This window comes from Pinus tabuliformis, chromosome 7, assembly GCF_031772625.1.
Source record: "Pinus tabuliformis cultivar Carrire ecotype Pingquan chromosome 7, CPIR1, whole genome shotgun sequence".
NCBI classification, from domain to species: domain Eukaryota; kingdom Viridiplantae; phylum Streptophyta; class Pinopsida; order Pinales; family Pinaceae; genus Pinus; species Pinus tabuliformis.
The window spans coordinates 169,590,863-169,610,001 of record NC_142293.1 but is presented as its reverse complement, the minus strand read 5'-3'; the positions used below and the strand labels follow the sequence as shown (position 1 = coordinate 169,610,001).

At 41.6% G+C, this 19,139-nt stretch overlaps 1 protein-coding gene across 2 annotated transcripts in view; it reads right to left on the bottom strand.

The window, feature by feature from the left end:
- Nucleotides 1-475: 475 nt before the first annotated feature.
- FY (Transducin/WD40 repeat-like superfamily protein) overlaps nucleotides 476-19,139 on the bottom strand; it is a 218,185-nt gene continuing 199,521 nt past the window's right edge. For both annotated transcript variants that reach the window (XM_089457892.1, XM_089457893.1), the window contains exons 17-19: nucleotides 2,333-2,418; nucleotides 1,193-2,139; nucleotides 476-1,026 (exon numbers count right to left, since the gene is read on the bottom strand). In XM_089457892.1, coding sequence (XP_089314018.1) covers nucleotides 895-1,026; nucleotides 1,193-2,139; nucleotides 2,333-2,418 — 1,165 coding nt within the window. In that variant the 3' untranslated portion in view covers nucleotides 476-894. The remainder of the gene's footprint in view (nucleotides 1,027-1,192; nucleotides 2,140-2,332; nucleotides 2,419-19,139) is intronic.

The window sequence follows — 19,139 nt, the reverse complement described above, 5'->3', positions numbered from 1 at the left end:
TTTAATTTTCTTTTCTATGCACATCTTTATAAATTTTTGGTCTTATGCTTCTCAGATCTTTTATAAGATGCTAGCGTGAAACTATTTGAAGATATTTATATGTTAGTACTTGAATTCATTCTACCTAACATACCATTCTATCTACTAAAATCGTGCTTTAAATATAATTTAAAAAAATATTGTTTATTAATCGTGCTTTAAGTGTGTTTATTAAACATATTGTTACCCTGTTTCTCGATTCACTTCAGAATATTAAAAAGAAAAATTGAAGCTTTACATTGGCCTGCCTCCTAAATTTTCATGTTTTCAAAGTATTTAATTAAAGCGTTCAGTTACCCCATTTCCTGGTTCACTTCAGAATATTTGAAAATATTGATAAATGCTTCCTAATTTGGCTTGCTTGCAACATAATTCCTATGTAATTTCTGGCACAAGCAAGACTTATACTACAAGCCATCCACTTTACAATCATGCATAAAGACAAAACAAAAGTTCTTTATTCTTATCATCACCAAAATTGTCCTGCAATCATGAAACAGTTGCTTTTCAGGAAATTCTGCCTCATTTTAGTACGCGTGGAACCCATTCATTAAAATGGCAACAGACAATACTGTTGTGCTTCGCAAAGTGGAGAACACTGTCTAAGTGATTCGTAAAACATGCCCACAATTGCTGAGTATGACTGGTGTTTCTAACACTAAAAAGAAATACTCTACCTAGTCTATTTGACAAGAATTCAAGATTTGTAGCTCAAATTACAACAAATGTTGATATCAGATCTTACAGTCTCCCACAAAAACTTCGGAAGCATGGTAGTCAGGACTACATTCCATGGAGCAAAACTCTACAGTTTAGGTTTAGCATTTTGAATCACCAATTTCTAGTGACTAATCATCACATTTGAGGTGGTGCGGGACCATGAGGGTGAGGTGGAACACCCATGCCAATTCCCATCCCAAGACCAACATTCGTTCCTAGGTTTGTACCGGGCCCCCTCACATCCATCATGTTTTGAGCAGCAGCTGACTGCAAAATCAAAATTAAAACACCATGAGATCAAGACTCCTGCAAACGCTAAAGTTAACCATGTTCCTTAAGAGAACAAAGTTACAAACCAAACAAAATGTAATCTAACCTGTGTCAATAGTTATGAATTCTCACATAAAATTTCTTTTAAAGGCAATCTGCATACCTGGTACGTATTAAGCACTGGAGATATTGACACCGGTGGTAATGGTCCACTTTGCGGCCTGTTGTATGTTCCAGAAGTTGATGTAATTACTGCTGGAGGTAGAGGCTGCATGCCAACTGTGTTAGATGGAAACGAAGGAGCTCCAGAAACAGGATTTTGACTTTCCAAAACACTTGTAACACCATTCAAAAAGCCTCCTATGCCAGTTGGAAGGTTTGACACAGAAACCTGCCCAAGCGCATGAGATTGAGGTACTTGAGTTATAATTTGATTTGATGAACCTTGGGCTAATTGTCCTGGCAATGATACCATGGAAGAATATTGACTGGAATGAAGCATATGAGCTGAGGACAAATTAGGTCCTGGTCTTGGAAGCATAGACTCTGCCGACACCACTGCATTTGGCAGTGATGATGGCATTGAAACAGGCATAGAAGATGGCATTCCTATTTGAGGAGGTTGTGGTAATGGCGGTCGAGGTGGTGGTGGTGGATGTGGATGTAATCCTAAAGGCATTGGAGGAGCTTGTACTTGTTGTGGATGCTGTAGTTGCGGCTGCTGCTGCTGTTGCAAATGGGGTGGTTGGGGTGGTAATGGTGGAGGTGGATGTGGCAGATGACCCATCTGATGCTGCTGTTGCTGTTGCGTTTGTTGATACATTTGTTGAGTAGATGTAGCAATAGAAGGATGAGGAGCAAACGGAGGATGAGGACCTCCTGGATGAACTCCTGGGGGAGCTGAGCCCAACACAGATTGTTGTGGTTGTTCTGCCTGTGGGGTTGTATCAAGTGTTGGAAGTGACAGAGGCATAGCAGCACCTACACCTGGAATTGTTCCTTCACCACGCATTGTTCCTCCTGCTGCAAATGGTCCCGGGGTAGTTGGACCTTCTGATGTCTGAAAATTGTTGGATGAACGACCCAGAACAATATTTTGTTCACTTGAGCCTGATTGGCATAACCAGAGCAGTAGTTAATATATAGAGAGCAGAAACAATCTAAATCAGATAGCAACTTCTGTTATTATATATCATACAAGAGCGACCAATCTGACTTTGATGTTGTCACCCTGTATGGAAAGGAAACCACCAAAACATATACACTACACTTTGTCAATGATAAAACGAACAAAAACCCAAACCTGGTATGTATGAAGCATGTTTGTCTCTAGCTGTGTCACCTGGACGGTTTCTGCACCAAAACTTTGTTGTATGATCATTACTCCCACTGCCAAACAAATAGAGATAATCTTAGATCTCTGAATAGCATCTGTTGCAGAGTTTTAACTAAAGAAACTAACAAGGTTGCATTCTAAAGAAAATCATACTTCCCATAAAAATCTCCAGTATAAGATGCATATACAAGAAGCGAATTTCAATCTGCAAAGAACGAAATAAAGAGAGCAGGCAACAGAAACATCTCCCCAGTAATATTTAACGACTATTGATGTGAGCGTGCTAACACTCCCACCCCTTTCTTGATATTTTATCAACAAGAACATAAGCTTATTTTATTATCCTCCCAGAGACTTGTATTTAGAAATAAATATCAATATAAAGGATAACACAAACAAGAGACCCTTGGAAGGAAAGACCTGGAACCCTATCATGTATCCATTGGAGAGCTCTTGGAAAAAATCATAAATGCCATGTTTAGGTCTGAACCTACAAACTGTTGTTGTCACTCCAGCTGTGGTTAAAGCTAAACGAACCTTTGTTGTACAGAGCATTTGGAAGGCCTGAGAAGTTATCAAGTACTTTCTAGATTGGAAAGGAAATAGTCATATTTGGTATTTGGTATTCTTCTGGAATTCACATGATTTGAGACCTCTTCAACAATTCAACTCAGTACAGTGACTGGATCTCTTGGCCCAAGCTGAAGGAGCAATTCAGACTCTCTAACCCTGACAAACTGATTTTGGACCAGCTAAAGGTATTCCATACACTCTTCTTGTTGAAGCTAGGGCTTCAATCTCCAACTAGCTGGTGGAAGGACTGGAACTGAAGGCCAAGGCCTTCAGAAATGTATGCTGGTTAATGGATATAAGGCAGTCTACCTGGCTCTTTAGACTTGTAGTATCTAGAAACTTTTCCCAGAGATTCCAAAAGCCTTCTTTGTTCAGTTCCTTGTTTGAATCTAAGTTTTATTTTTCATCGAGCAAGAATGGAATGCGATTTTGTTTAATCAGGCCCAAGTGGATAAAATCTTTCCCTGGGCTGACAGTAAGATGTGCTGTGCTAATCTATCACTGCAGATCACAGTGCAGGTACAGATGGTGGAGCTTGATGTGCCACAACTGGGCCAACTCCTGGAATACTGAAAGGGGTTGCCATACACCAGGAGGGAACCCCCATGCGAAATCTTGGAACCCTTCTTCTCAGCATACATAATCTCAATGCAGTAAGGGAAAGCCAAGGCATGGTGCTGGCCAGGCAATGAGGGAGAGAATGTCCCTACATCTGGCCATGCAGATCTCCAGCACAGCCATCAAATGATAAATCTCTGATTCTTGCACTGGCAATTTCTGAGAATGAGAAATACCACGAAAACAATGGTTGGCATGCTATTGCTTCAGACATGGAGCCAATGAATAATTGGTGTGTGGCCAACAAGAATGATATGGATGATCCTCCTCCCAATGTGGCCCTAATCCTAGCAGTGGCTTAATTGAATTCTCAGTATGTGTGCTGTTAATCATTTCTGTGACTTGATGGCAGAGTTTTTGGTACCTTCAGTGATTTTGTTGTCTGGAGTGCACTATAGAGACAGTCAGTTTAAATGATTTATGGCCAAGTGGAAATATTTAATTTTGAGAGATGATCTAGGTCAATTTTGGTTTCCATACAGCCCACCTTTTAATTGTAAAAATGCTCTGACTGTACAGATTTTGAATATGTTAGTAGTCAAAGCAAGCATTTAAAAAAAAACAGGATCAAGAAGAAAAAATAAACTCCAAAAAAGAAGAAGAACATGAACTGTATAATAGAAGAGATATAACCATCATTTCAGAAAAACAATAGACAAGTTAATAAAATTTGAAATGTATATGACAAAAATTGAATGTGTATATTTCAATATCCCATTATTTCAGACTGATCATTAATAGCAAAATAACAAACACAATAAATACCAGAGACTATGTTACCTCTGTCACATGATAGAGTGTCATTATTGCATGCATTAGTGCAGTTGAAGGATGAAAAAATAACAAATGTCTGGAATTTTAATGTCTAGTATTGGCATATCTTGATGCGAATTCCAGTTGACAGTAATTGTTAAGATTTACGCCATAACTTTTAAGATTTGTCCCATATTTGTTATGTAAAAATTAATGAGTCTATAATTATTAGTTAATTAGGAAAAGGGCGAGAGGCACCTGAGAGAGTGTGAAAATTCTATCACTGCAGCAACTGATTTATTTTTCCTATTTATTGCACAATAAGTTATTATGAAATTACTTCAATAAAAATTAAAATAAAATGCCACTGCAGATATCACACCGTAATACAGAAACAAACATATGCACAAGCATTAACACATTGACACAGATATTTTGGACAATAGTCCCCGGAAAAACCCAATGTGGGAAAACCGGTGCAGCAAGGGAAGATTTTATTATTCAGCAATTCTTCTGTACAACAGGGTGCCAAACTAACTTACCCATAGAGAAATAATTTTCCAGCACTTCTCCCAATCCTAGCGTCAGCCCGGCTGACCTCAACGTGGCTCTCAAACTCTCTCTGTCAGCCCCTGCTTGACTGTGTCAACCCTGGGCCTCTCTGCATCACTCACACAGGCCCAGCAAGTGACTACACAATCCTCTATTGCCTATGCGTCTGCCTAAAAAGCCCTGTGTTTGCCTCTCCTGCCTTTGTGTTGATCTCCAATGGCTGATCCCGCCTCTTTGCTCTGTACTTGCTGCCTCCTGACTGCACACCAGAACACTGGTTCAATTTCTCAGCTAACCCTGCTCCAAAAATTGAACTCACTGGTCTCCCTCAGTGTGTTCTCCAAGTGAACAAATCAACGGCCGAGATTAAGTCCCTAATCAACAGCTAAGATTAGATCTGGCTTGATCCATGACTTTTGGACCATTCTAACACAGTTTTATATTAATACACATTAATATTTTATTTTCCCTAAGTTTAGACTTAGGGACTCCATTAAAAATATTAATTATTTTAATATCTCCCAAACTGTTTAGAATCTGCCCAAACCCTTCTGGGTATCGGAGATCTCATGTGCCTTAGCCTCTCCACCAATTTTCATGGCTAGAGCACATCCGATGCTACCCCAAATCAACACTCCCTCTTAGCGAGGATTGTGCTCTAGTAATACTCCTCACTGAATATCACCCTGATTATCCGACATCGGTCCCTGTGCTGATGCTAAGCCTCCCTACGCAACATCCTCTGCACTACTGCATCCTGTATTGTTGCCCATGACTCTGCTACTGCCACTGCTGCATCTCTGTACGACAACTGCCTCTGCATCTGTGTTGTTGCCGGTCCTTTCTTCCAACACTGCACCCGCACTGCAACTCCCTTTGCATCCTTTCAGTTATAACTCCCATTTCTGCTACTGAAACAGGTTCTTTACCATCCCCATCTTTTCCCTAAAGTAGTCAAATTTTTTCCTTCCAAGGGCCTTGGTGAGGATGTCCGCCACCTGTTCTCCTGTGGGAGTGTAGCTCAATTGTACAGCTCCTCGTTGGACACAGTCCTTGACAAAGTGACACTGGATATCAATATGCTTCGACCTATCATGAAACAATGGATTCTCAAAGAGCTTGATGCAACTCTGATTATCACACATGATCCTGGTCGCCTCCATATTCTTTTAGAATAGGTTTCCAAGCAGTTTTCTAAGCCATATGGCCTCACACGAAATTGTGCTTGCTGCCATATATTTTGCCTCAGATGAGCTCAAAGCCACAGACTTTTGTTTCCTACTGCACCAAGAGGTCATTCCTGATCCAATGTTGAAACAGTACCCAGAGGTACTTTTCCGATTACTGAACTTCCTACCCAATCTGCATCAGTAAATCCACTCAATCTGATATCCTTACTCCTGATGTATAAGAGTCCATAATCGATTGTTCCCTGTAAATACTTGAGCACATGTTTGGTTGTTGCCCAATGCACCCTCTTCAGTTCCACCATGAACTGACTGAGGGTGTTGACAGAATAGCAAATGTCTGACTTGGTATTGACCAAACACATCAGGGACCCTATGAGCTGCCTATATAGGGTGGGATCGACATCCTTGTCTTCTGATGCATCAATATTATTCCAGTTGGTGATCATTGGCATAGCCATAGGTCTACAATCCTCCATCCCGAATCTTGTCAGGGTTTATGTAGCATACCTCCCTTGCCCAAGGAAGATTTCTCCCTTTTGCTGCCAAACTTCCAACCCTAGGAAGTAGTGCATTCATCTCAAATCCTTCATATCGAATTTTGTGGCTAGATTCTTCTTGCAGTCCCCAATGAGTCTAGATGATCCTGTCAGAAAGAGATCATCCACATAAAATACTAAGATTAGCGGCTCGTTCTCTACAACCAAATAGTAGAGATTTGGATCCCCGTCACTCTTGACAAACCCCATTTTCTGCAAGTAGTCATCTATTCGACCATACCATGCTCTTGGTGCCTGTTTCAGCCCATACAAGTGTTTCTTCAATCTGCATACATGAGACTTCTTCTCATGAGTTTCAAAGCCCTCTGGTTGTTCAATCTATACCTCCTCTTCTATTACCCTGTTTAGAAATGTCGTTTTGACATCCATCTGATGGATCTCCCATCCCATCTAGGCTGCAAGAGATATCACGGTCCTAATAGATGTATACCTAGCTACCGGGGCAAAAGTCTCCTCATAGTCAATCCCTTCCTTTTGAGTATACCCCTTAGCCACAAACCTGGCCTTGTATTTCTCAGCGTTGTCGTCTGCAGTGTATTTGATCTTGTAGATCCATCTTGAACCTACCACTGCTCTGTCTTGAGGTCTTGGCATCACCTCCCAGACATCATTAACCATTATAGTGTTGTATTCCTCTACCATCGCATCTAGCCAAACCTGATGTTCAGTTGCCTCCTTGAAACTGGCAATTTCTCCATCCTAAGCTACTAATGCATGATATCTATCTGGTTGTTTTCGCTCCCTCTTATTGTTTCTTAGCGCACTGATGAAGTCCTCTGCATCTCGCAAAATCTGACGAAGTTCCCTACTAGTTCTTCCTCTGCCAGCAGGTGCTTATGTTCGCTCGTCCTCCTCATCTTGAGAATCTTCCTGTCCTGAGAAAAAATTCTTTACTTCTGTTGGTTGAAGAGGCTTAACCAATGGCTCCTCTTTCGACTGCTCCTCGGAAGGCATCTCGCGAGATCTTCTGAAAGCCCTATCCTCCATGAACTTTACATCTCATCGTACTACTACCTTCCTGCTCCCTGGAAGATAGATTCTATATTCCTTAGTGTTCTCGCTATATCCTACCAGATATCCCTTTTCCGCAGCGTGATCCAGCTTCTTGCTCTTTTCTTCGAGTATGCGGCAATATGCTAGACTCCCAAATATCCTGAAATGACTAACTTCAGGTGTCTTCCCTATGAAGACTTTCTCTAGAGTAATCGTGCCCACTACCCGATGAGGAGTCCTATTCTGAACAGAGACTGTTGTGTTGCATGCTCTTGCCCACAGGAATTTTGGCATATCCTGATCATACATCATGGCCCTAGCTGCTTCTACAATAGTCATGTTCTTTCTTTCTGCTACCCCATTCTGCTCCGAATTATATGGAGTTGTCCACTCTCTTCTGATGCCCTCCTTAGCGCAAAAATCAGTGAAGTCCTTATCGACATATTCTCCACCATTATCTGAACGCAAAAATTTTAATTTCTTCTCAGTTAGATTCTCCACTAGAGCTTTGAACTCCTTGAATCGACAGAAAACCTCATCCTTGGTTTTCAGAAAATAAATCCAAGTTTTCCTTGAGTGGTCATCAATGAATGTAAGGAAATACTCGGCACCACTGAGAGCTTTGACTGACATAATATCAGAGTGTATCAATCCTAGAACACTCTTGGCCCTGTGTTTTCTCCTAGGAAATGTTGCCTTGGCATACTTTCCTAGACCACATCCCCTACATACATCATCTTGTTCCGTACTCAGATCCGGAACTTTTGTTACAGTGCTCCTAAGAATTCTCAGAGCTCCATGGTGCAAGTGACCCATTCTTCTGTGCCATAGTTCGTTCAAGTCCTTGTCTCCATGACTGCCTATTAGTGCCATTGGTGATTCTAGTTGCAATCTATACAACCGATTACTTTTGATCCCGACCTATACTTTATTTTTCCATCTCGGGTGTTTGACGTATACCTTCTCCTTGATGAAGTAGACGTCATAGCCCTTGCCTTGTAGTTGCAACACGGAAAGTAAGTTCATCCCCAATCCTGGTACATGCAGTACATTTGTAGCACAAAACCATTCTCCTGATTCTGTTTGAAAAACTATGGTACCCTTCCCTACTGGAGTACACTTTGCCTTGTTCCCCATGGTGATCTGAAAGTTCATCTTCTCTTCTCAATATTCTGAAAAACACTCCCTGATTCCCGTCATATGTCACGAAGCTCCACTATCTATATACCATACCTCTGATGATGCAGCACTAGTCATACACGCCACTTCTTCTTCCAGCCTGGAAGCCAACATGGAGAAGTCGAAATCTCTTTCTCTTGTGCAATCTTAGGAAAATCTATGTGTGTCCCCTGACGTGGATGCCTCTGCATCGTGGTCTCAACCCATAACTGATTTTCCCTTTCTATCTCTGATTACTTGCTCCGATACCCTGTGAAAATTCTATCACTGCAACAACTGATTTATTTTTCCTACTTATTCCACAATAAGTTATTTATGAAATTACTTCAATAAACATTAAAATAAAATACTGTTGCAAATATCACACCGTAATACAGAAACAAACATATGCACAAGCATTAACACATTGACACAGATATTTTGGACAACAGTCCACGGAAAACCCAATGTGGGAAAACCGGTGCAGCAAGGGAGGATTTTATTATTCAACAATTCTTCTGTACAACGGGGTACCAAATTGGCTTACCCACAAAGAGAAATAATTCTCCAACACTTCTCCCAATCCCAGCGTCAGCCCGGCTGACCTCTGCGTGGCTCTCAAACCCTCTATGTCAACCCCTGCTTGACTGCGTCAGCCCTAGGCCTCTCTGCGTCACTCACACAGGCCCAACAAGTGACTGCGTAGTCTTCTGCTGCCTCTGCGTCTGCCTGAAAAGCCTTGCGTCTGCCTCTCCTGCCTCTGCGCTGATCTCCAATGGCTAATCCCGCCTCTCTGCTCCGTACTTGCTGCTTCCTGACTGCTCACCAGACCATTGGTTCAATTTCTCAGCTAACCCCGCTCTAGAAATTGAACTGATTAGTCTCCCTTAGTGTGTTCTCCAAGTGATCCTAAGCCTCTTATAATTTTCTCGTTGACAAATTAACGGCCGAGATTAAGTCCCTAATCAACGGCTAAGATTATTGATCCATGACTTTTGGACCATTCTAACACAGTTTATATTAATACACATTAATATTTTATTTTCCCTAAAGTTTAGACTTAGGGACTCCATTAAAAATATTAATTATTTTAATATCTCCCAAACTGTTTAGAATCTACCCAAACTCTTTCTAAGTATTGAAGATCTCATGTGCCTCAGCCTCTCCACCAATTTTCATGGCTAGAGCACATCTAATGCTACCCCAAATCAACAGAGAGTATTTAAGCCAAGGGCCTCCCACAATTGTATCAATCATTCAATAATTAATAATATCTATTCTTATTTTTGTCAATCAATAAATAGTGTGCTTCATTTGGTATCAGAGCAAAGTTTGTTCCTTTGAGTTGTTCAGGTGCCAACATTGTCTCCTGTTGTTGTTTCTGCTGCTCTTCCACCATCGTTGTTCCTCCGGTCGATAAACCAAAACCATCCTCCGTCACCTTTGTTTTGCCAGTCTTCCGCTTCCTCCTTAACCGTGCCCACTTTGCCTCTGTTCCGCACCTCTATCCCACCAACTATATCGTGCCGCCGTCACCTCTGTCCTGACCCGACCACATGTGCCCTGTCCCACTATTTCTCCACCACATCCTTTATCACTCCATCTCCCCCACGCACTCCACCAACCCTTCCGCTTCTTCCACTACCTGCCTTTGTTAATTTCTGCCATCCAACGTTTGTTAATTTTCGTCATCTATCTCCGTTTAGATTTCCGCCATCCATCTCCGTTTATATATATTAAGACCCAGATATAAACATTAGATTATTAATCAACTATATAGTAAGGTTAAGTAATTATATAATATTTTTATTGTATAATTAATTAATAGTTAAATTAACTATACAGTTAATTAATATAATTTAATTATATAGCCATATATAATATTATTCAATTAAAAAAAAGTAATATTATGTAATTATTAAAAAATAATAATAATATTTTTTAATTATTAAAAAAAAAATTAGGATCAAGTTGAAAAAAAAGGTTAAGCTGGATAAATATATGCCACCACATACCCGATTAATGTCTTCGTCAATGTCGATGGCCGATTTAAGATTGATTGATCTTGAGAATAAGGTTATCAGGTTATCGGGCATTTCAATGAAATCAAGGAGCTCCAGGATACAACAAAGAGAATAAAAAATCAGCTCGAGTAGAACCATAATGAATATAAAAGGGATCATGCAATCCTTTCAAATACGGTGAATCTAAATCATAGTCAAGCAACAGTGATGTTGACCTATATTTGTGACAAGTTGAAGATTACACTCGATCAAATACCCCAGAATAATGAAGCTACTCAACATCTCAATTCTTTGGATTCGTCATACTCACATGAGAAACTCGAGTCTCCAAAAGCATCATCCATACCAATGTTTTAAAACTCCAACTCTGACTCGGAAATGGCCAAAGATCGACTTCGACTTGGAAACGGCCAAAGTTCAACTCCGACTCCAACTCGGTATCAACTCGGCTGGTTTGATTTCAATGACTCGGTCGTTGTAAAAAATACATTAAATATTTATTTTTCATAAAAAAAACATAATTTTAAAGATTTTCATTCATGTTTCCAAACACAAAGCTTTAGAATATAGAGAAAAGACAACATATGATCAAAGTAGGCTCATGAATATATCCATTATATCAAAATGGCACCCAATGCACTGTCCAATACAAAGTTCATACTTAGCCACCAATGCCAGGATTCTTTTCTGCCTCAGCCTAAGGACAATCACTAGACTACAACAACAATAATACCAATTCTCTGCCCCTAATGAAGTCTCAAAACCCTTGATTTAATTATGGTCAAGCTCCAGAACAATCAGAGGTAAATATGTATTTATTAGTCCATTGCCAAAACATTTTCCTTTTTAAAAACATTGTATGGCTCAATGCATTGTTTCAATTTTCTACTTCATGACACTAGGATAACCATACTTCAGCCTTGTAATTTTCAAAACTTTCTCACAATGATAGATTACTTTAGAGCTATGTTGCAGGAAACGTGGGGAAGAAGGGCGTTTCCGTACGAAAACGGGTACGAAATGCTGAAACGCGTTTGGTACGGCCCTGAAACGCGTTTCAGGCCGTACTGCCACGTTTCACGAAACTGAAACGTGGGTCGTACGGCCCTGAAACACTGAAACGTGGGTCGTACGGCCCTGAAACGCGTTTCAGGCCGTACTGGCCACGTTTCAGTTTCGTTTCAGGGTCGTACGACCCACGTTTCAGCATTTACTTGTGTTTTATTTTATTTGTTTTCTAATCTATTCGTACGTTAGCCTAGTGACTTCTAGTTGCTTCCAGATGCCTGTCTAAAGTTATAAAAGTGAACTTTTGCCCTAGTGTTGATATGCAGTTCATGGTAATGTTAAATTCTTAAAGTAAAAGTGATATTCTCCTTTATTTTTCATTTTCATCCTTTTACTTAAATTTTTAACATTACCATGAAATGACTCAGGGTGTTTGAGAGTGATTTCGCCCTCATTGGATTTCATATGGAGAAAGTAGAATTTTAGATCTCACTCAAAGTCCAACAGACTTATCTGTTTTTCAGGATTTCAGGATTGGGGGGATTGCAATGTTTCCATTGGATTTTATCATGTACTAGGGTATGGAACTTGTATTTAATCAAGAGAACCAAGCCCTCTATGTAAGGGAGACTCCCAATAATCAAAAGAATGTAGGGTACTAGGGTATGAAACTTGTATTTAATCAAGAGCATTAAGGTTGTTCGACTATGTAGGAGGAGACTCCCAATCAAGCACGAGACAAGAAATTAGAAATTTCTCGTGGCTGATTTTGGATATTTCTATTTTCATTATGTGATTATTCATGAGTAAATGTGATGCAAATTTAGATACTTATAGTTTATGCATTGACAATTGACAGTTTTATCATAATGTAATAAATTAAAATGTATCATATATGCTTTATGATTGCACATATTTCTTAAATGTCCTAATATATATATATATATATATATATATATATATATATATTCGCGTTTCCCCGTTTCCAAAATTTGGGGAGGTCGCGTTTCGTATCGCTTCCCGTTTCGAAAACTCGTACCCGTTTCGTGCAACCTTGCTTTAGAGCTATAAATATGCAATAAACAACAATCCAACCATTGATATGTAGGAGGTGGAACAACTTTTGACAAATGTGCTTCAGGAATTTTGTCAAATCGCCAAGTCAGCCGAGTTGTCATTGAGCCGGCCGAGTCATTACCGAGTCGACCAAGTCAATGACTGGCTCGGTAACAACCCGGCCAGTTGTTCCGTTTTGGCCACCGAGCCGACCTAGCCAAGCATTGGCTCGATCTGACTCAGCCAAGTCGGAGTTGACTCGACCGTTTTTTAAAACAATGGTCCATACCCCATCAACAAAATAGTAACACGAATTTTCAAAATATGCAACTCTAGAATCAATTTTCAAATATATAACTTGTGAATCAATACCCTCTCTTTACTCCGACTGTGGCGACTTATCAAGGAAGAGCAAACTTGAACTCTCCAAATTTGACGATAACGAGAAGTGCAGTGTTGCATGGTTCAATAAAGCAGAAGAATATTTCAAGATTTACGATATTTACAATGATGATGAAAAGATCAGGCATGCATCCATGCAAATGGAAGGCAAAGCATATAATTAGTAAATGTTGTGGAAAAAGACACTTGTTATCAATTGAAGGAAATTCAATAATTCATTCTTTAAAAGGTTCCAAGGTGTCAAGGATGAAGAGTTCTTCTCGGCACTCACTAGACTGCAACAAAAAGGAGATGTGGACGAATACACTCGAGAATGGGAAAAATTAGCTACACAAGTACTTGGATTACTAGAAACTCATCTCATTCAGTCATACATCACGGGGCTCAAACCCCATATCCAGGTTGAGCTTGAGCTTTATGACATAACTTCTATAGAAGTATCAAGGCAGACGCCAAAAGCTGCTGAAAAGAAGCACAAAAAGTGCAGTGGCAAAAAATTGAAAGAGTATATTTGAGACAAAGATTTTCCCAAGCTACGAACATGGATAACACATAATATGTTCGACCACATGTTCGTGAAGGAAAAAAACTAACTTGGAAATGCAAACAATGAAAGAGGGAAAGTGCAAACCTTGTGGCGAAAAATGGTACCCCAAACATAGATGTGCTAAAGAAAAAGAGACCAAGAACCTATATAAATGTGAAGCAACTAATGATTTAGACAATGAAGAATAAGACGAAAAAGAAGTCGATGATTATCCAGAATTTTCTCCAAAACTAGATAAAGAGAATATTCCGTAGTGTCATTATCGGCCATGATAGGTAATCGCAACCCCAAGCATTAAAGTTAAAAGGACATAACAAGAAAAGCAATGTAATGGTTCTGATTTGTTGGAATTTCTAAGTTTAAACCGTTAGAAATTCTTCATGTACTATCTAGTTTGTTTCTTCCTACTTGTTTAATTACTTAACAAGTTATTTACCATGTAAACACTGAAAATAAACACAAGTACAGTATCAACATCTACAGATCATCAACTGAAAGAAAACAAACACACAAGTGACACCGATATTTTTGGACCAATGTCCCCAGAAAAACCCAATTCGAGAAAACCGGTGCAGCTATTCAGAGGATTTTATTATTATGCAGTTTTCAGAATAAAACAGGGTGCCAGAAATGGCTCACCCAACAGAGAATGCCCTCGACAGTGGTACCTCTCCCTCGAAGACAGATATTCCGACTGATAAATCACCGTCGTCGATGAACGATCCCATAGCAACAATTGCATCTCCCATTGCTCTGCGTCACTTGATAGGGACTGTGACACCCTATCTGGCTCTCCAGCTCCCAGTCTGTCCCACAAAATTATCCAGCGCTACCTCTAGGCCCTGTGTCAACCTCTCTGGCCTCTGTGTCAGCTTCTGAAGCCTCTGCATCCCCTAGACCCTCTATGTCTCACACGCTGGCCTCTCATGGCTGCCTCTAAGTGGCCTCTAGCTGGCTCTGCATCAACCTCTCCCCGCTCTGCACTAATTCTCCTGGTACTAACTCTACCTCTCTGCTATGTATTCACTACCCCTCGATTGTTGAACATTGATTCTATCTCTCTTAGCAAACCCCGCTCTAGAGAATAGAATGACTGATCACTCTGGTGTGTTCTCCAACTGACCCTCAACCCTCTTCTTATACTTTTCTCGTTGGTCCATCAACGGCGAAGAACGACTAAGATTAGATTTGGCTTGATCCATGACTTTTGAACCCTTCTAACCCAGTTTTATATTAATACCCATTAATATTTTATTTTTTCCTAAGTTTAGACTTAGGAACTCCATTAAAAATATTAATTATTTTAATATCTCTCAAACCTGTTAAAATCTGCCCAAACCATTTCTGGGTCTTGGAGATCTCATGTGCTTTAGCCTCTCCACCAATTTTCATGGCTAGAGCACATCCGATGCTACCTCAAATCAACACTCCCTCTTAGCGAGAACTATGCTCTAATAATACTCCTCACTAACTATCACCCTGATCATCCAGCATCGGTCCCTATGCTAATGCTAGGCCTCCTCGCCCAACATCCTCTGCACTGCTACATCCCGTATTGCTGCCCATGCCCCTGCCACTGCTGCATCCGTACGACAGCTCCCTCTGCATCCGTGTTGCTGCTGGTCCATATACCCAGCACTGCGTCTGCACTGCATCCCCTTCTCCTCACACTGAATCGTGCTATTGCATACTGCTACTGCACTGCAAACCAGTTACTGAAAAGTAAGTAACTAATCCACCCAACATCCTTGACAAGCTAGAAACACTCCTGATGTTGAAGCTCCCTCTGTCTAACAAGTGCTCCCTCTACTGACCTCTGCGCTGCTGCAACAACTCCCTGCATCTCGCACTGTTGCACACCTCTCTGTGCCATCCTACACTGGTGCAACACTCCCGTGCCTCTCGCACTATTGCAGCCTGCTAGCCTCACGTTGTCCCAGGACTCCTGCACTATAGCACTCTCTGTCACTTCATCTGCATCCGTCTCTACCGACATCCGCCAGTCCTGCTACTCCTCTTCGGGGCTCCCGTAGCAAGGTATAATCCAAGAGGTTGGGTACCTCAAGGATCCTGCCCCTCATTGCCTGTAGTCTGCCTGACTACAGCTCGATGTCTGCCCACTTCTTCTCAAGTGGCACATGAGCACTCATGGCACAATCGTCATCCTCCTCAACTTCTTTTTCCGCCCTCGTTGGCGCTACCTTAGACTCGAAAGCCTCTCCCTTACTCTTCTTCCTCGGACACTGGTTCGCAAAATGACCCAATTCCCCACAATGGAAGCACTTGACGTTGGAGAGGTCCTTCTTCTTCCGCTTCTCCTGCTTTCCTGCAGATGCTAGAGTTGTATGTTCTTCTTCCTCCTTCTTGATCCTGACCCCTTTACCGCTACTCCCCGCCTTGGCCAACCATCTGATCTCTTCTTGACGAAGAGTCGCCCACAGTTCTTCCCAATCTGGAAGCTTCGACCTGCCCAATATGCTCTGGACAAATACTTCCCAATCCTCAGAAACTGTGTTCAATGCGGTCCTCACCGTCAATTCCTCATCCACCGTGGCCCCTAAGGAAGTTAGCTAGTCAAGGATCTCCTTCAATCGACCGAGGAAGACATCTATTTGCTCCCCCTTCTACGTCTGGTATGACCTTAGCTGATTCTCCAGGAGCATCTTCCTCTGCACGGAAGTGTGTTGGTACAATGTCTTCAAAGTATCCCAGATCTCCTTTGTCGTTTCCTTCTCGGCAATATGCGGTACCACATGATCCTTGACCCCATCAAGGATGATGCACTTGTGAAAATTTTATCACTGCAACATCTTATTTACTTTTCCTACTTATTCTTCAATAAGTTATTTATGAAATTCCTTCAATAAACATTAAAATAAATTATGTTACAGATATCACACCGTGATACAGAAACAAACACATGTACAAGAATCAACACATTGACACAGATATTTTGGGCAATAGTCCCTGAAAAAACCCAAAGCGGGAAAACCAGTGTAGCAAGGGAGGATTTTATTATTCAGCAATTCTTCAATACAACAGGGTGCCAAACTGGCTCACCCATAGAGAGAAAAATTCTCCAGCGCTTTTCCTAGTCCCAACGTCAGCTTGGCTGACCTCTGTGTGGTTCCCAGACACTCTGCGTCAACCCCTGCTTGACTGCGTCAGCGTGGCTCCCAGACACTCTACGTCACCCATGCAGGCCCTCTAGTGACTGCACAGTCTCCTGCTGCCTCTGTATCTACCTCTCCTGCCTCAGCACTGGTCTCTAGTGGTTGATTCCTTCTTTCTGTTCCGTACTTGCTGCTCTTGGCTGCTCACCAGACCACTAGTTCGAATTTCTCAGCTAACCCCGCTCTAGAAATTGAACTGACTGGTCTCCCTCAGTGTGTCCTCCAAATGACCCTCAAGCTTCTTCTTATGACCGAGACTAAGTCCCTAATCAACGGCTAAGATTAACTCTGACTTGATCCATGACTTTTGGACCCTTCTAACACAGTTTTATATTAATTCACATTAATATTTTATTTTCCCTAAGTTTAAACTTAGGGACTCTATTAAAAATATTAATTATTTTAATATCTCCCAAACTGTTTAGAATCTGCCCAAACCATTGCTAGATATTGGAGATCTCATGTGCTTTAGCCTCTCCACCAATTTCCGTGGCTAGAGCACATCCGATGCTACCCCAAATCAACAACACTTTGCCTTAGCCATTGCCTCCTCGTACCTTTCATTAGGCTACCAGGTCAATTGGCATGGCCATCACTCTCAAGGTGAAGCCCTTGATACGATGTCTGTCTAGAATGGACAAGATCCTGGCCTTCCAGACCACAAAGTTGGATGCTCCGTCTAGCCTATCCTGATCTCTCAGCCCATTCATGGCCATCTCACTGCTCTTCTTCTAACTCCTCCGAGTCTCTCAACTTCTCGTCTGGAAGTTCTCAATTCGACTCCCTCTGAGTCTCAATTTCCCTTCTAGAAATCCTTTTGCCAACGTCGAGTTGCCCCACTCTGATCGTCTGTACAATTGCACCACTAATCCGGATTCCTTGGCTAGAAATCCACCTCGACAGCAACTCCCTCCTCCTTGGTCTTGCCCTGTTAGGTATTGTTCTGCCACAATACCACACCAGCTTCACTCTGCACCTTACCCACAGCATCCTATGCCCCAGCAACTGAAGGACTGAGCCTCTAAGCTCTGCGCAATCCGGACACTGGCAAAATTTGCACTTCCTGGCCACAGCGTCGATCCTTCCTGACTGAGAAAGATGACCGAGCACTACGTAGGTCAGGTCTTCTCCTCTCTGCCTCTGCGCTGATTCTCCTCCAGGCTCAAACTAATGACGCAGGCCCTCTGCGTCACCCCTTGCTGCTTTCTACTAGGAACAACTTCTGGTACTCGGGACAATTGCTTTTGTTGCACCGCTACTGCTCTGCTAGTTGATGCCTTCAGTTATCCTGTGATCTGCAACCACGCTCTGATACCATGTTGGAATTTCTAAGTTTAACTTGTTAGAAATTCTTCCTGTACTATCTGGTTTATTTCTTCCTACTTGTTTAATTACTTAACAAGTTATTTACCATGTAAACACTGAAAATAAACACCAGTATCAACATCTACAGATCATCAACTGAAAGAAAACATGCACACAAGTGACACCGTTATTTTTGGACCAATGTCCCCGGAAAAACCCAATGCGGGAAACCGGTGCAGCTATTCAAAGGGTTTTATTATTATGCAATTTTTAGAATACAACCAGGGTGCCAGAAATAGCTCACCCAACAAAGAATGCCCTCGGTAGTAGTACCTCTCCCTCAAAAGACAGATATTTCGGGTAATAAATCACCAGATGAACGATCCCACAGCATCAATTGCAACTCCCACTGCTCTGTGTCACTTTGATAGGGACTGCGTCACCTTATTTGGCTCTCCAGCTCCCAGTGTGTCCCACGAAATTCTCCAGCGCTGCCTCTAGGCCCTGCGTCAGCCTCTCTGTCCTCTACGTCAACTTCTAGAGCCTTTGCATCAGCCCCTAAAACCTCCGCGTCTCACAGGTTGGCCTCTCCTAGCTCTGCGCAGCTCCTGGCTGCCTCTGCATGGCCTCTAGCTACCTCTGCATCAACCTCTCCCCACTCTACGCTGATTCTCCTGGTACTAACTCTGCCTCTCTGTTATGTACTCACTGCCCCTCAACTACTGATCATTGATTCTATCTCTCTTAGCAAACCCCGCTCTAGAGAATAGAATGACTGATCACTCTGGTGTGTTCTCCAACTGATCCTCAAGCCTCTTCTTATACTTTTCTCATTGGTCCATCAGCGGCCGAAATTAAATTTCTA